The sequence below is a fragment of the Xenopus tropicalis genome, chromosome 6, assembly GCF_000004195.4.
Source record: "Xenopus tropicalis strain Nigerian chromosome 6, UCB_Xtro_10.0, whole genome shotgun sequence".
Taxonomy (NCBI): domain Eukaryota; kingdom Metazoa; phylum Chordata; class Amphibia; order Anura; family Pipidae; genus Xenopus; species Xenopus tropicalis.
Window position 1 is genome coordinate 62,493,380 of NC_030682.2, and position 18,800 is coordinate 62,512,179.

Sequence of the window (18,800 nt, forward strand, 5' to 3'; positions counted from 1 at the left end):
GTAACGAAAAAGTCGCGACAATTTCCGAAAAGTCGTAAAGGCGCCGAAAAAATCGCAAAAAATACGAAAAAGTCGCAAAATGTTCGTTTTCCAATCGGAATTTTTCCAATTCGGATTCGGATTTGTGGGTTAGTAAATGTGCCCCTAGATCTATGACAGATTAAAGTGACCTACTATAAATGTTTTCGAGTAGCCACCTATCCCTATAAGCACATGGCGAGATAATTTAAACTTAAAGTAAACCTTCTGTTGGGTTTTTATAAAACTAGTGTTAATTTCCTTATTTTCACTACTGAAAAAGAGGTATATATATCACTAAATTACAACATAATATATGTATTATTGTCTTTATACCTAATGCAGGCTGATTTTGGATATTTTATCAATTGGATGTGTTTAGTTCTGTGTTTTATTTTTCATTCCATACAAAATATAACCTACATGTAATTCTATATATACCTACATGTATATGAAAAAACTTTTAGTAAGGTTCATTCATACTTGGGAACGACATAATTATTCTGAGGAAGTAATTTAGTGTGTCACTTCTGAGAGTCTCATCCTTTAAATTCCACCTTGAGCTTAAGGCAGTAATCTCTCAGCAATGCAAGGCGGATCCAGAAAAAGACTTATGAGGGGCAACTAAAGGGTTGATCCGCATGATGAGGTTCAAGAATTGTTGTAAACTAACCAATATAACACAAAATACTCCACATTTCAGTGGAGAAATGCATCCTTGGGGAGTAATAGTGCATGCTCTGGGTGTTGGTATGCTCAGTCTGCAGCTCCTCAGCTGGGAACTTTTTATTGTGTAACATAAATCACTTGTTTTGTAGATATAGCTACATGGCTCTTCACTTTGCATATTAGATCCAGTAATAAAGGATTCTTAGGCACCTAAATTTGTAACACAAATCTTGATCTGCTTTCCCATGTTGAACTAGCCCCAAGGGCAAACCACAGGCTGGCATCCTATAGTGTAAGTCATAAAAGTTCTTTCACACTCAGTATATCATTATACAAGATTTAAATTGTAATAACCATAAATATTCTCTTTTGAAGTTTCTTAAACCAAAGAAAATCCTGACAAGAAAATGACGTATTGATAGCCGTAACCATGGAGAAGAATACGCTAAAAGGCAGCATTTAAACTCATAACTAAGCTCCTTGAATTACAAAACAGATTTTGCGCTCCATTGTTTCATGGACCATAGGCCTTGGGAAGTCTGGCATGCAAAGCATTTACAGAGTTACATGGCATCATGCAGAGTGAATAGTTGGGCCTATTCAACATTTGCAGACAATGCACACCAAAGCTTCCCACTTATGTTTATTGACCTTACATGGGAGCACAATCAGAATGGGAATGGATTCATTGTTTGGATTATTCTGTGCCTAAACCATCAAAAGGGATTTTGTATAGAAGATACATAAATGTATTTAAATTGAAGTCTAATGGTCAGGAAGTGTTTAAATACAGCAATTATGCATGAGTTTGTATAATATAACTATATATATATATATATATATATATATATATATATGTATATATATATAGAGAGAGAGACAGAGACAGAGAGACAGAGATTTTAAATACTTTTAGATATTCTTAAAAATAATTATTTTAATTTTTTTAGTAGTGTGTAGTGTGTATAGTGTGCATTCTGGAAATAAATGGCTCACAGAATTATGTCCAACTATGATTTAGTACAGCTATTGTTGGTAATGAGCACCAGTCTTGGGTGCTTTATGCAGCTGGGAAACATTAGCTATGCTCTAGTAATGTCTATTGACACATCCTGCTGTGACAACCCTGGAGCTACTGACACCCTTAATTTTCCGGTAGCGCTACGGTTCTACAGCATCAGTAGGTGCACTTGCAACAGGAGGCAGGAGAGACACGCTGACTCTTAAACAACTATGTGGAAGAGCCAGTACTGTCAGTTTGTGCAATGAATGTTATTGTTCAACTGCATATGCAATTACTGTTGCGCCTTTTCTTAAATAAAAACGTCATAGTGCTGGGAAGTGAATGGGCCAAAAGATTAATCCTTTAAACTGCTTTATAAAAAACACAACATGCAGTGGCACAGCAGCTGTTCTTCAAATATAACACAAAGCATCCTTCAGCAGCTGTATGTACTGTATTCTAACACTTAACTTTTGTGGAAATTGAAAATTTAGACCAACAACATGTGGAAGATTTTAATTAACATACAACAATGGCACATTACAAAATAATTTTGCGTATTATTACTTTGAAGTATAAATACCATAGAGAAGAATGTTGCAGTGTGGGATTTGGTATTCAGTTAAATAGGCCAAGGGGTCTGAATACTTTTTATACTTTTACAAGGCACAGAACTTCTAACTACTTTAAGTTAGTAGGAATCAGTTTGAAATAACAGCTAAATTAACAAAGTCCCTGTAGTCTCTAAGGAATAAACACAAACAGATCGTCTGCATTGATAAATATTTAAAAATGTATATCAAAGTGAAAAAAATGGAAGCAATTACATTTATATTTTTTTTTTTTACTATAAAGGGACTTAGGTAATCCAACAACTACAGTGTATAGATCATACAAAACCTTTCCTAGGTCTTCTATATGTATATGTTAATAATATACCTAAGGGGATACTGTGCCAGCTACATTTTTAAATGAAAAATGATTTTCAGAAATGACCCCATATGATTATACAGTAAATAACTGGAATATGCAGTGATCAACATATGGTTGAAATTGCAAAGCTTTCGAACTTCCCATGGCCCTTCTCCAGGCAAATATGCAAAATTAGCTCTTAGTGGTCGACAGCATTTTATTTCAACCATATGCTTGTAGATTGAATATATTAAACCTCCTTTTCTGTCTGTATATGGCTTTAATACGTCAGAGAGGGCCTCCATACTTGCACAAGTGTGATTTGTTGTAGCCGGTGTAGTTTTTCAGGAGGACACTCAACTGAAGCCCACAATATTACCGTGATAATTATAATGATTACTTTACGTTTTTTAAATAAATAAATAATAAAATTGCTTAACTATTTTTGTAAATGAAGTAGGTTTTGTTAAAATTAAATGTGTAACATATGCACCATCACACTGTTTACTTATGGTTAGAAACAGGGAGGGGGAGGTATTTACAGTTCTAAATTCACTTTACAAGGACCCTAGAAATGAATTAACTGACCTATTTATTTCCTTCCTTTTAGTTTTTTTTTTCCCTTTCTTTCTCCTTCTATGTCTGCTTCCCGTCTGTCTCTAGCCAAACTGCCTCTTAATGTATTACCAACTGGGAAAGGAAAACATACCAACTAAGTAGAAAAAAGGATCTATGGTTTGTTCAGCGAGCTTCTCCAAACATTGCAATTAATAAAGGATCGTTCATTATTTGCCACTCATTTAAAGTTTTCTTTTCTTTTTGCATTATGTGATTGTGCTTTGAAGGAACACATTTATACAGGAAGCTTTGTTAAAAAAAAAGGTTAAAACAGATCTCTCTGGAAAAATATACAGATAGAGCCTTGACAACCCTATAAATTATTGGGAGAATTCAGAAAATGTCTTAAACCGTTACTGTGATAAATATATACATTCTCGTATTCTACTTCATAAAAATTGGAAGAATTTGTATTAGGTTAAAAAAAAACTATATATATACTGTATATATATATATATATATAAAGTCCAAAATGGGAAGCACACCAGCAAAAGTTACTATACCTTGGTGCTAGAGCAAGGAAATCTTCAAATAGAAAAAATGTCAGCACTCTTAGGATTTTCATATAAAGTAAAAAAAAACCATCAAGGCTATTATAATGCAAACGGTGAGAATTTATTACCAACGTTTCAGTACGCACTTGGGACTTTCGTCAGGGAATATATATATATATGTATGTGTGTGTATATGTGTTAACTGTGAAATAAAAAACAATATAAAAAAAGTTTTAAATAGTGTTGAATCATGGACAATTATGGTATAAAGGGCACTGGCATTGGGCTTCCAACATCACAGGGGCCCCTTTGGGTAAAAAAAATATATATAAGCACAACCCACACTTATAATGAGTAACAATGATTAGACATTTTTAGTATATAAATAAGGGATGCCCAACCTGCAGCCCGCCTGATGTTAAACTGAAACTCCCTCCAACTGACGGAATGTTGGTTGAACATCCCTGAATTTTGTAATTTTTTTCCATAGGCAGCAGCATTTGGAGAATTTCTTTTTCTTAAACTATAAAAGGCAGTGCTACCACATTATTACCACACAGAAGCCAAATATATGATATACTCAGTCTGTATTTGAATCTTCACTGTGTTTTGAAATTCATGCCTCATTATCATACAAGGGATCACACACATCCTGCCCATATTTGTATAACATGTAACTGATTTTCTATACCCCATAGCAAGTAAATGCAAGTCAAGGCTGCACCTAGTGTGCTAATAGCCTTAGTGGCCTATTTTTTATGCTGTAAAAAAAAAAGTGTACAAATTTGCCACCACTGCTTCTATTCATGTGACACAGCCTGAAAATGCTCAAGTCTAGGGGCAATTCTTACCCTGGAGCCACCCTGAGGCGGCTCCTTCAATGATGTCCATCCTTGGCCCCAGCACTTACCTCTCCGGCGCCGGAGGGGGTCATTTCTAAAACTAAGAGCGCAGTTGCACTTTCTGCACTAGCAGAGACAAATTTCCAGTTTAAAAACCCAGAAATTTGGCTCATAAAGTTACTAGTACTGTTTTTTTGCCACCCCTGGTAACTTTAGGGGTGCTGAGTTTATCACCTCAACTCACCTCATAACAGCAGCAACGCTGCTCAAGTCAGTATTTTTTAGGCTGAAAAAAGTACCCATGCTGACAATTTCGTTTTCGTTAAAGTGAATGGGAGGAAGTGGTAAAGGCCTGTGAAGAATGCAGCCTGTGTGCTATAGCCTTTAATGCTTGTGCAAAAAAGATTAAATAGGGTACATTTTTTTATGACAGGATTCCTGTTGTTTCAAGCCATGTTTTAATAACCTGCAAGCTTTTTAAAAAAAGTCATTCAACTTTTTAAAAAAATTATATACAAAAGACAATTTTTCTCTTAAAAGTTTCCCAGCATTTTGGTTTGATTCAGGGACATTTTTTGTGGCATATAGGCTGCCGTAGGTGATAATTAAGGACAGAATATATAATTGCTTACATTTAACTCACAATTCTCTGTATATGAAACATACAAACCAAAACATTTTGGGAGCTAGATCTGCTTTTTATGTATGTATGAGTATGTATAAATGGTACCACTGAACTTTTACATTATAAGCAAAATATCTGTATGTCATTTAAAGATATTTAAATATATGTTACATCGTTGTTAGTCACTTTCGCCATCTAGTGTTCAGAAGGCATCGCTGTCTTCATCCTATGGGAAATCATTTGGCAGCTGGCCTAATCCTGCTAAGAGTTAAGTAAATAAAGCTGTTATAAAACTAAGAACAAAAACATATTCCTGTAAACCATAAACATTATCTTGGAAATAGGATTGACTTAACTTGCCTTAATTGTGAAGCCAACACATGCTTTGGAAAAAGTTTGAGAGATGCCAGCAGAAATGCACACTTCAGATAATAAACAATCCCTTAAAGATTGAGCAATTATTGTATGTAAATTTCAACTGGAAAATCTCAGACTTGGATTTTATACTATATGCTATTAAGAAAGAATTCCCTTTGGTGTTTAGGAAACTGCCATATTGCCAGAGTATTTAAGTGTTAACACTTTAAAGGCAAAAAAAAGTGTTTTTATGTTTTCCTTCACACAGTATTGGGCTGTGGTGGGTTAACTCTTCCTTGAAATATGGAAGGACAGGAAGACAAGTAGAAAAGAAGTTTTCCCACCCCTTTACTTGTTCTCTTTCAGTTCCTTACTGGAATAGTTTCCTCGAGCTCTGTCTTTCCCAGTGAAGCTGTTGATTGCACTGTAATGTCACTATGGCTGGTGGAGGCCTGTACTTTATATACAGGTATAGGACCCGTTATCCAGAATGCTTGTGACAAAGGGTATTCCGGATAAGGGGTCTTTCTGTAATTTGGATCTCCATACCTTAAGTCTACAAAAAAATCAGTAAAACATTAAATAAACCTAATGGGATGGTTTTGCCTCCAATAAGGATTATTTATTTCTTAGGTGGGATTAATTACAAGGTACTGTTTTATTACTACAGAGAAAAAGGGAATCAGTTTTAAAATTTTGAATTATTTGATTAAAATGGAGTCTATGGGAGACGGGCTTTCCGTAATTCGGAGCTTTCTGGATAACAGGTTTCCTTATAAGGGATCCCATACCTTTATTTATACTATTACATTTTTTATTGCACTACTGCAAGAATCATTGGATGTTTTGTTGAAAAGAAATTGTTGAATTTGAAACAGTTGTCATCATTTGTTATTACTACTCAGTGAACATTACAGTTTATTCGAATACAACGGGGCACTCAAAATTGGTGCCTAAAGGGATGGTATATCACTTTTCAACTTTAGTTCAATGAATAGGGCTTATGCTAAATGTACTTTTTGCATGGTTTTTGATATTTCTTGCTCTAAACAGGTCATCTGAAACTGAATGTAAAGGACAAGCACAATATGCAGTCCACTGATTAGCTAATAATGGCTGAAGCTGGGAGGAAGGGACGGGTTTGTACAGATGTTTTTTTTTTTTTACTGGACTGCTGATCTGAAAAAATTAGAAATTGCCCTGTTTAGTGCAAGAAATATTAAAAGAAAAAAAATCAAATTTCCTAATTTAAACTGTAGCAAAAAGTATGTTTAGGTGGTATTCTGTCCCTTTTACCAATATTAACTTGTGTAATCCTGATGATCATAATAAATGTTGCATACATAGACATGGTAATCATTTTAATAGCAATAGCAACCACAATCTTTTTTTAAAAAATGTATTCCAGTTTTATTTCAGATCTTAAGACATTATAAGTCAATTTCAGTGCCGTGACTTTAAAGTTTGCATGTGACTGGCATAAAACCTGTAGTTCAGCAACTATAGTCTGGACATCCCTGGACCTCAAGAATTTTCACAGCTTTCATAATGCTTTCTAAATGAACATCAAATCTTACAGTTTCTTGCATTACATGAGAGAAATCCCATTATTTAAAACAGAGCATATGTTCTTGATTATCCTTCCATGATGTCAGCCTTGCAAGACTTTCTTCTTTATAAGCTGAAATGTTCTGGTCCCTACAGAAAACATCCTCCAGTTGTCCTGTGGGTTGTAGACACTACTTAGATGCAAGCCTTGAATTTTTATTACATGTATTTCCAATAAATCACAGTATATCACGTCTCTATAGTAAACACTTCTTAATTTATGCATTTGAAAACTTTAAAAAATCCTGGGAAATTTTTTTGTTTATTCCAAGAGAAACTCTTGGACACACCTTTAGTCTCTTCCTTTTGTTATGGGAAAGTAAGACAGCGTTTACTGTCGCCAAGTTACATACAGCACGGCAGACAGCTTTCAGCATTTCATCAGGAGATACTGTTTATGTTGTGGAATCAGTCTTAGCACTATTACTAACATTAATGCATGTACACATTGGCAGTACTGCATAAATAATCACCAAAGCAGATGTTTTCATTCTGCAGCATTAAATAAAGAGCTACTTAAGCATGGATTGGAGGAAAACCACATAAGAATTGTTGCTAACATTACAAAGTTACGTTCCTTTCAGCTTTTAAGTAAATGAGAGGGTAAATGCGTAGCTATAATGACTTCTGGGAGTGTGTAGATCAGTGCAAAGCAACCATTTTTTGTAGTTGTTACCATTTACCACAGGCTGCGCATGGAAGCACAACCCTTTGCACTCCCAGAATTGATCATATTGACTTGTGCCACACACTGTATGTGCACTGCATTCACCAGGGAGATAGTATTGCACATAAGTATCCCCTGGAAGGCACCATAGGTTGTATATCATTTATAATATGCAACGCAGGTACACTAGAGTATGTATGTATATGTGCAAGTTTCCCTTTTGTTTGTAAGTTTTCTTTAGCAATGGGGGCAGTATGTGTCCCTGAAACCCCGAGCTTGCAATCCATTTAAATGCATAAGTTCAAGTTGCCAAGGTTCCATTGTTTTCTTTGTGCCACATTTTAAAAACTAATTGTCACTTGGGTTTTAAAACTCAGTAAAATATTATAGTAGTTATTATTTACAATATTTTATCATCAATATTCACATTAAAAGCTGATTTGCCCTTATATTGGTTAATTAAAACAATGAAAACAATAAATCATATTGGGTAAATTAAAGATGTGAATTTCACATTTTGACAGGTTCTGATGGGTACCTGTAACTAGGATATATTCAGTTAATAAGAGATATACAGCATTTTGCAGCTGTTTAGGGGAAAAATCCGAACTTGACCCCAGCTTCACACCTATCATTAAGCTGTGCAGGTCTTTTCCTACCCACAGTCAAAAGAAATGCAGGCATAGATCCAGCCAGAGGACAGAAAAATAAATCTTCAGCTGGGACACTTAATCTCCTCACATTCTCCAATGAAACATTTCCCCCACTTTGAGTTGCAGATGAGAGCCCACTAATCCAGGAGACTTCCTATACTCACAACTAGCCGTTCATAGAAATTAAGGGCACATTTTGAGTTGAAATCTCCATGAAACGGATTCATTTTTTTCTTTAATACTAGTGTGTGTTGGTCTTGGACATATACAGATCTGTAATAGTTACTGAATATATTTGAAGCCCAATGAATTAGGTCTGCCTCTTGCAGTTCAGCTGTGATGCCATAAACTAAGCACATTTATCTTTCTTGTTAATTTGAAACACATACTGTAAATTCTTTCTAATTCTCACCAGATGATGATGTGTGTCTAAGCACTGCTGTATAAACAGAACACTGAGCGACCTAAAAGCTGAAATTTTTAAATAACTGTGCCTGCGTGTATAACTATCAGTTTTCTGAAGAAGGGGATAGAAAACTTGGCCAGTTTTATCAGACTTGTATCTGTATGGGTGTAAGAGAATGGGAAACACAGTACAAACTGAAAAAGAAGATATATCCAATATGTTGTGCGTCCATGCTGATGCTCAGACTACACAAATAAGTCACCAACACTTACATTAGTTCCCAAGAATAATCTGTCTGCTTCTAGATAATGCAGTCACCAATAAAATATTATTTACGCGTTAAGTCTTGGCTTTCCCATAGATTATGCTGACTTGTTGGAGAAAAATGTGGTGACAGCATCTTCACTTTGTACGTTGCATTAACTCATATATTCTCTTGTAAAGCTACTATTTATACATACAGTTCTGTGATGGGTCATGCAGAGAGTGAACTGAATCTTCATTGCATGTTAATCAAACTTATTTGCAAAAGCATTACTATGTCAATAAAGCAAACTTCTGAAGCAAATTACCATGTTTGTACCCACTATTAAGTTTTTTCCCTAGAATTCTCCCTCATTATAGACAAATTAGCATCCAATTTCATGAACTGGCGCAGCTCGCAACGTTAATCCTATAATTACCCTGTTAATTTCAGGGTTCCCTTATGCTCTAAAGTGTGCACTTGCCAAAAACTGTGCACAGTTCAACAGAGCTGGCTGAATAGGGACATTGACTCTATGGGCAAGATGAAAGGAGCACATATGTAAGCAAAGTACTTTTGTAAACAGAATCCAATCACACATCATTTGACTTCTATTTCAGTGTTTTTCATTTGGACTTGCATTCAGAAATGAGCTTAATATGATTAAGTGTGAGTGTTGTTAGGGAAGTAAATGGTGTTATTACTTGAAGGCATGGATTCTCAACTGTTGCCCCAGCGTGATTGCCTTTAACCATAATAAAGGCCTCAATTACAATGCCCCACGCAGTGTACAAAGTGCAAGAAAATCTACAGTTGGAGCAAAGAGACCTGCGGCATGACCCATGGCTGCCTACTATTGCTGCCCTTGTATCATGCTCATTTTTTTTTTGTGAACAAATTTTGCCACCAGGGACCAGAAGTCACCTGACTAGCTAGTATTATAGCATTTTGAACCGACTGCATAAAAGTATGGATACTGTATGTCATTGCAGAGTTCTGAAAGAGTTTGGATATGGGTGGGATTTTTACCGTTACCCCAGTGGCCCAGTCCAACGCTGATTGTAGGTAATAGTTGTATTTAGATTTACCATTATACTACTTATGGACTCAGAACTTACTTGTGTCTGAGCCACAATGACGTTTTAACTGACAAGCATTGATGTAAGTTGCATGATCAGTCTGGCATCTAAACATATGTTGTAGTTGGCCTGATTTTATTCAATTTGATGAAGTGGTGTAATATAGACCCCCCTAATGAATCTTCACTCTCCTAAAAGATTGGTTGGGAGGCAATGAATATAAGTGAAGTTCTATTATCCCACTCACATATACAGTACACTTTACTAGGGATGTTACACAGTTCCTATTTAGTAAGGTGCCCCGATACACCTTATAACTAGGTATTATCAAGCCTCTGACTCACATTCTCCAAACCCATATGCAGTGAGGTGGAGAGGAATTAAATTAATGTGCTGCAGTTATTAGGGGCTTCATGTTGTCACCATGTGCTGAGTGTGGGAGGTTCTATCTGAAAGTAGTTCCACTATTCCAGAATTGTCTCAAATTGTTTTATACACAAATTAATCTACTTCCTTTAAAACCCTGAGGTTTTCATTTCAAGAAAGCACAAACAAGCAACAGGGTTTAGGGAAGGATTTAAATACCATTCCTTTATTACATGTAACTCGTTTCAGATTTACTGATTGGACTATTTCATTTTAAGCTAAGAAATGTAAAATTGTTTGTTATATTACCTCCTTTTGGCAATAAAACAGTATACATTACATTAAACTATTTCACTTTTTAATATGTCGGCCACTGCTTATGTCTATTAGGATTACTATTTAACATGGATAAAATCCAACACTTTCCAGAAAACCAAAGTTATGTTAACTATGTACTAAAGTACATAAAGCTGTCATAACTTTGCTGAAATGTCAGAAAGTTAAATTCTCATTGTGTGATGGAGCCTGTTTACCACAAGCTTTGGATATTTTATATGCTTGCTACCACCTGCTGTTCTATTCAGTGCTAATGCTAGAGACTCCATAATGAGTAGTAAGCTCAAGAGAGAGCTCAAATTCTTCCTGATCATGATGCAGGCTACTGGAAGTTGATGCCATGTGGTATATATGAAATGAGGATAGTGTTTCAGGTCATCCTATTTAAAATATTTTCTGTGTTGTATGAAGAACTGAACAAAATGTTGCTGCCAAGAAATGCTCCAGTAAAACAAACTGGTAAAGGAAATATCTGGTGGCCTGTTGTGTTTCCAATAAGAGCACCTGTGGAATGTTAGCGGAGAATAAGTCTTCAGTGCTAATTGTAGGAAGCACATTGGGTGTTCTCTGTGAACTGAAGATGGTTTATCCATTGAAGATGTGCCATTTCTTATTAAGTATCTCTTGTCTGAGTACTTTTAAAAACAGATTTGTTTTACACTAGGAAAGAGACAAAAGTTTACATTTATATTGAATTTTTTTTTTCAATATTAACATGAAATCATATAGAAGATTCTTTTTGGCAATACCCCAAGGGGGTTAATTTATAAACAACAGCAGATTTGCACCTGGGCAGTAACAAATGGCAAGTGCAACTCATCAGATATTTGTTCTCAATGTTTTACCTGTCTGAGAAAAGTTAATTACTGATTGGTTGCTATGGGTTAATGCCAAGTGCAAATTTGCCCAGTGTTTATAAATTGCAATGTTTCTCATCCTGTTCCACCTCATCCCCTATCATAGCATTCAGGCCACAACTTCATTACCAGACACCTTATATCGGTATTGGGTCTAGGCTATATGACTAATAGGTTTCAATCTGCCAGCTTCTTAGAAATATACAAAGTGGGGACCCTGAAAACATAAGGTAATTCAGCCTGCCCTTCATGACAATTGCTCTGCTAAACACAGGCTGCCCATTCTAGGAGCACAACAACCTGTTTTTTGGTTGTTAATGGAAGGGCAGGGTACAAGATGCAATAAACTTTGCACCTGTCACTGATGTTGATCAGTATTGCTCTTTGTCACTTATTTGTGTAATAATATGTTGTGCCCCATAAAGAAAATAGGGAACCATTATAGTTGTTAAGAATTTGGGGCTGCTCAGGCAAGACAAGTCACATTGTATAGTGTAATGAAGGATTTTTTTCTATGTTTTTATGGAGCTGTTTGTCAGATACAAAAGATAAATTAAAGAGAGAGTGGATGAGAGAGCTTCAGAAAGGGTTTTATGTTTTACTCTATCACATTGACCTAGACAGCAGCATATGGTATATTGCAGACTAAGTCATATGTCTAAACATTAAAAATATTTACCCCCCATGAGATCTTTATTGTTACAGTTTTTTTTCTTGCTCATATGGGGATTATTTATTCTGCCAAATAAAATGGCTACGAGCCTAATTTACTATTGCCAGGTCTTTGTGGGAGAAGAACACAGGAAGCATCTGTAAGATATAAAGTAAGTTGGGGGGAACGCAATCATTTTTATAAAATTATTTCTGGAACTTTTTATAGTCTGGAACTATAAGCACTGGCCCATCTTTGATTGTGTGGGAGGCTTAAAATAGGCATCAACCTGCTGCTTTAAAATTGTTGGATTACAGCTCCCAACTAGACCTTAATGATTGCAAGGCTGCCTGCTATCACAGTCAGTTTCTGTATTATTGATATTTGGTATAATGGAACTACTTACAGGACAAGGAAAGTCCAATTATTGGCCGGGGGGGTGGGAGATAAGATAGGCACCCCTTAGTGAATATTCACTTCAGGAAAAACCTAACTCAGTGCTGCTGTCTACCTTTGGCAGGTGTTTTATTTCAGACTTGCGCATGCCGGTACAGTACAGTTTTACACTGTTGTGCATATGGAGGTCTAAGTCATCACTAAGGAATTTGAAACATTTATGTTTTTGCTGAACCTAGAATGATAATATTTATCTGAGTGGTTTTTGACTTTACACTGTTGGGCTTATTTATGAAAGCATTTCAAAGTGCAAATATCACCATGATTGTTACCAGTGGTGTGCATTGATCCCAACCCTGTCCATGGCAGACTCACCCCTGCCACTTGTTTTGTGGCTGGCAGCAGAGCTTTAGGGCCAAACAATGGAATTACAATGACGAAGATAGGAGCAGTTGGAGCATTTGGGTTCAAATTGTGTCATTTTTAGTGCTCAAAGTCAATAACAGCATTAGTGTCCAATTCACTTAGCACAAGTCACTTTTGGCAATTGACACAACCTGCTAAGGCAAATTTGTAAATAACTCCAGGTATATGCTGACAGTAATTCCAGGATTCTCTTGTGTCAATGTGTAATTCATTAAGGAAGGCTAAAGGTGTACCTCAACACTCCTAACAAGCTGCAAAGGAGTATGTATGAACACAAGTAGTTTTCTGAATAGCACCACATTTGCATCCCTTTTAGGACTTTGCAGCTGCACTTGGCTCCGTAAATTAGTGCTTTTGCACTTCTTGTGGGAAGTTGCAGCTAAACTGCCTTGAATCCAGGATTTGGTTCAGGCTCTGGCAAAATATCTGCACTTTTTGAAGGATCAATTTTAGTAGAATACTGACTGTCAGCCAAAGGAAATCCAAATCAACCAAGTCATGTGATTTTACAGCTCTGGACAACTGAACATGACAATGTTTTGTTAAGATCCTGAGGGAAAATGAGATTTCTGTCAATGATTCCTAGAATTTAGATGCTTTCAATGAAAGATGTTTGCTCAAACATACTTGAAGGGGCTTGTGTTGCAGTACAGCAGGAAAATTACATTTATATTTTGAAAATGTATTTAGCTATGGTGGTACATTTGAGGTACTTGACAACAGGCGACTATTAGTTGTATGTTTGTTGCTACCTACCGTGTCTATGCAACATGGGTGAACATTTGTGAAATTCCAAGCCTATTTTTCCCTTGGCTTTTCTGTATAAGGTCATATTTCAGTGGTTTATAGAGACTTTCCATGGCTTATGTAATTCTCAGTCGGAAGTGAGGTTATGTCCCAACTGAGCTTTTCCCAGGATAACCTCTAGATGTGTAGCACTGTCATCTAATGCCAGTGCCTGAATTTGGCCTAGAAGCTTAGGGTTACTTCTGCGCAGATAATATAGATAACACCCTAAGCATAATAGCAGATGGGGATTTAGATGTTACATTTATACAATTCCATCATTGTAACTCTTTTCCAACAAGCATTTAGAAACCCACAAGGAATCCAAATGCAATGTGCAGTCAGCAGAGGTCTTTATGACTTCACTGTTTTTAATAGATTCCAGCTATCCGTAATACATATGGAAACATACATGACATATGCTCTTTCTCATGTCTTTGAGTCTGTTCACAAAATAAGTAAAGATTCCTTGGCTCTTCATTTTTACTTAAACCTACCATGTTTATAGAGGAAATATCTTTCTGAGAGGCATAAACAGCAGTCAACCTTATTTAGACTAAGTTTGTCCCAACAGCACTAATGTTTATTGTGAAAAAGTTTGTAGGTGTCATCCTAATTTATTTTGGGTCAACTCCTGGTTAGTTCACACAGATGTAAACCATCTTGTGGAGATAACTATTCATCCCAGTAAAATAAATGGGTTATGCAAAGAAAAAAATAAGGAAGACAAAAAGTCTTGGGCAGATTGCATAAAGCAGCTGCTGCATTAATTTCAATAAGTGTTTGTTGCATTTCAAAGTGAAGTTCTAATGACAGGAATGTTCAGATTATTAACTCTTGATTTCATCAGCATCTGGTATTTTTCAGCTATGCCTTCTAAATTCTCACCTCATTTTTCATCAATTCAATGAAAGTTCAATGTTGATTCATGACAGCTTTATGAGTGCTTTGCTGGGACTCCGTGTATTACATTTAGGTAGTTGTGGAAATACCGCTAGCTTTGGTTAAAGTTCCAGCTCTTTTAAATTATTGACATTAGAAACTTGTCGTATGTTTCTCATTATCCATTCTAGGCTAGTTCCTCGACTTTTGCTAACATATAAGTCAGTGTTGAATACTCTATGATGTAATACCACACACTGCAACATAAAACACAGATGCTGTAAAACAATATAATGGGTTATATAACTACAGTAGAAGCTTACAAAGCTGAAGGGTTCAAAGAATTTAAGGACAAATTGAAACAAGCATCTGTCAGATGTGATGTTTCTTATACGGAGACATAAAATAGAAACCTAAAACTTAGATGAACAAAATCTATATCAATTATTAGGAGAGATTTGTCATACTGCATTATAAATATTATTACTGCCACAAAAAGAAATGCAGAGGAAAACATAATATGATTATATTGTGAACAGCCAGTTGTCATGTTGACTTGCATTGTATATAGAATTCTTGAACTACCGTATATACTCAAGTATAAGCCGATCCGAATATAAGCCGAGGTACCTAATTTTACCTAAGAAAACTGGAAAAACTTATTGACTCGAGTATAAGCCTAGGGTGGGAAATGCAGCGGCTATTGCTAAATTTCAATGATCAAATAAATACCAATAAAATGATATTAAATGAGGCATCAGTGGGGTATATGTTTTTAAATATTTATTTCAAATAAAAACAGTAAATTAGCTCTGTAAGTGGAGAAGAGGGTCAACAAAAACAATATGGTATCAACAATGATACCTTAAGAGTATTATCCCCTTAGCTCAATCAGCAACCCAGCTAAAACACAAAGAGTTAAAATCATTCAAAACTATATATAGATTATATAGAATATAAAGTGCAATGTCTAGTGCAGAATGGGACAGGTGAGGATGGTAGATGAAGATGAATTTGGGAGCGGGCCAGGGCACCGGAGGGTCTGGTTGCGGGGGCCTAATTTGCACACAAAGGAGAGAGGGTGCTAGTCTGGAGGGACCCATGGCACCCGACTTGAGTTTAAGCCGAGGGTGACTTTTTTAGCACATTTTGGGTGCTGAAAAACTAGGCTTATACTCGAGTATATACAGTATATTAATATCTATTGATTTAATTGTTAGATTGTCCTTTTTCTGTAATTTTCTCTTTTTGTTGGTTCTATTAAACTATGTCCATTGCAATGATCACTTAACATCTATGTCAGTTAATTTTAGTGGTCTATTTACTATATTCCCAGGACCAAATAATTAGGGAAATTCAGTTAAGTTCATGACCAGCTAAAGCAAGGAATTTCTATGGAACCCTGATTTTGTTGTGATAACTTTCAAGACTGAGTTTGGAGACAGTATCCACCATCTTTAAACCAAGTATAAATCAAGTCTCCTACAATTACTTACAGCCAACAAAACACCACTGATATTCCTATCTCTAGCCTTTGTGTATAATCCAAATAAATGCGTCCCTGACACTTGTAGATATGTTAGAAGTTGTCAGGTATGCGTTAGCCCTAACTGCTTATAGTCAGCTGACAATGACCCTATAAATGCTGAAAACCAGCAGTTATCAGCTTATCTATCTGCCCTGTGGTTGTTGCATAGTTGAGTCAGTTTTTCATGTTCAGGCTGATGGATATGATTCAGAATCAGATATTTACATAGTGCTTGGGACCCTTGTGCAGGAAGCATACTCCTGCAGTAAAATATGTGTCATGGATCATGACAAGTTTAATAAACACACATAAAATACGATTACATTTTTAAATGTAAAAAACGTAATAAAGTATAACCAAATTGCCTTTCTGTAGAAAGACATATTACATTTTTGGAAACCAAATATAGCAGGGCTTATCAGACAATGTGTGGAGTTTGAGCTGAAGGAGTGGTCAGTTTGACTGATATACAGTAATAAAAATTCACAATGTGGTGGAATAGCAAATAAAGGGAGAAACTTGATTTGAAAAAGACATGGGAACAACACGATTGATAATAAAAATGTACTCTACTGTGACAATAATATTGTTTTTAAATATTGAGTATATAATTCATATTTAATTTTGCTATTTTTTCTCTAGGGAGGCAGGACACAGTGCATAAAGGAAGTGTGTCCAATCCTGTCATGTCCCCAGCATCTAAGTCACATTCCCACAGGGCAGTGCTGTCCTAAATGTATAGGTAAGTAAACTGGACTCAAAATGGATGCGTGTTTAATATTTATGTTACTGCGAAATAAATGGAAATGGAAGATCAGCATATATGCTATATGCCTGGGCTTTGGTGTGATCCAATGTCCACTGATTCACTTTTACCCCCAGCAACATAAAAAAAAAACACCTTTACCCCCAGCAACATAAAAAAACCTTTGGCATTATATTGCATATCCATAAAACAAAGGGTTTCTTTTGGTTCCATGATGATGGCCATTTATTAAAATGTCTATTCTTACTTGCACAGCACATAATTCTAAATGAGTTTCTAATTGGGTAGGAAACAAAATCCATGAAACGCAAATGCTGAACACAAGCCTATATCAACATTTTTCTCCCCCCAGCTTCTAATTCTGTTTAGCAGCAGTCACCAATTAACATTATTAAATATCTGACTTGCATACATCCTGACATATATATACATCTTGACATTTATAGAATTTCTTTTTGTTTAAAGCTACTTCTAACTGACCCATGGTCAGTAAGTTGCTGTTCTTCCTATATTGGAAAATGTTCAGTGTTTTTGGACCCCGTACTCAATAAAACAGTGAAAACCTTATTAATTGGTTGCCTAAATTGGATTGTATTCATTTGCTGTGCCTTTGTATATAATTAGAAAAGGGCAAACAAGAAATGAGTAAAAATGTTAATTACAGTTGTACCTACTTTGGTAATACATTGCTCACATTTTATTTTAAGGTTTGGATCCATATATTTACTTGACAGCATTTTATATTATTGATGTTTCTTAACTAAAGCTAAACATTTTTCCCAAAGGGAATAAACAATCTGTACGTCATAAACAATCTTTGTCATCTGTTTCTTGTAAACATTGGGAAATACGTTTTTCTCTCTATCTATTTGCTTTTGTCATTTACAGCATGTTAAGAAATACAAATAAAATGTAATACTGACACATATTTGGAATTCTTTTTTGGTTAAACATACCAGAAGTAAAAGCTTGTATATGACAAAATGAGTTACTCAGTGGAAGTTGGAAGCAACAGCATGGTGCTTCAGTGGTTCTATCTAAAAGATGGCTGTCTTTCATTGACAGGGGCAGATGGTTTCACCTTGTTAACACATGTTAACACATGTGTTAACACCTTGTGACACATTAAAGCAGAAAAAAACTAGCATTTTCTCTTTACCTTAAAAACAGTCGTCAGGCCATACAAATGTATCATTATTATAATGTAAATGGCTACTGCCATTTTACTTGTGAACCACATAAATACCAATAAATATATACAGTTCTGAGTAACTTTGTTTTGTGATAGCAGTGGTTTAAAAAAATATTCATGTATCATGCAGACCGGAACCCTAAAAACATCTGCTGATGCCCATCCATCTGCAGAGATGAGGCAGTGGCACATATGATTATTAGTTTAGACAGACCAACTGTAATACCATTGAATGGTTTCCAGAACAAGACCCCCATGGTGCAATACATTGCCAAAGGGCCAGGCAGTATAGCTGAAATTAACCAAACTACTTAACTAAATCTATATTGCGGTCATAGGGGTGTATTTATTATGCTGTGTAAAACTAATTCGCCGAAGAAACGGAGTAAAAAGCTGTGTGAAATAAATGGAAAAGATC

At 35.7% G+C, this 18,800-nt stretch overlaps 1 protein-coding gene across 3 annotated transcripts in view; it reads left to right on the forward strand.

The window, feature by feature from the left end:
• The window catches only part of bmper (BMP binding endothelial regulator), a 123,678-nt gene that overhangs the window by 51,071 nt on the left and 53,807 nt on the right, over positions 1-18,800 (forward strand). For all 3 annotated transcript variants that reach the window (XR_004223097.1, XM_012964815.3, NM_001044402.2), the window contains 1 exon segment: positions 17,067-17,166. Coding sequence is in view for 2 of the 3 variants with exons in the window: in XM_012964815.3 (XP_012820269.2) it covers positions 17,067-17,166 (100 nt within the window). In the remaining variant the exon portion in view is untranslated.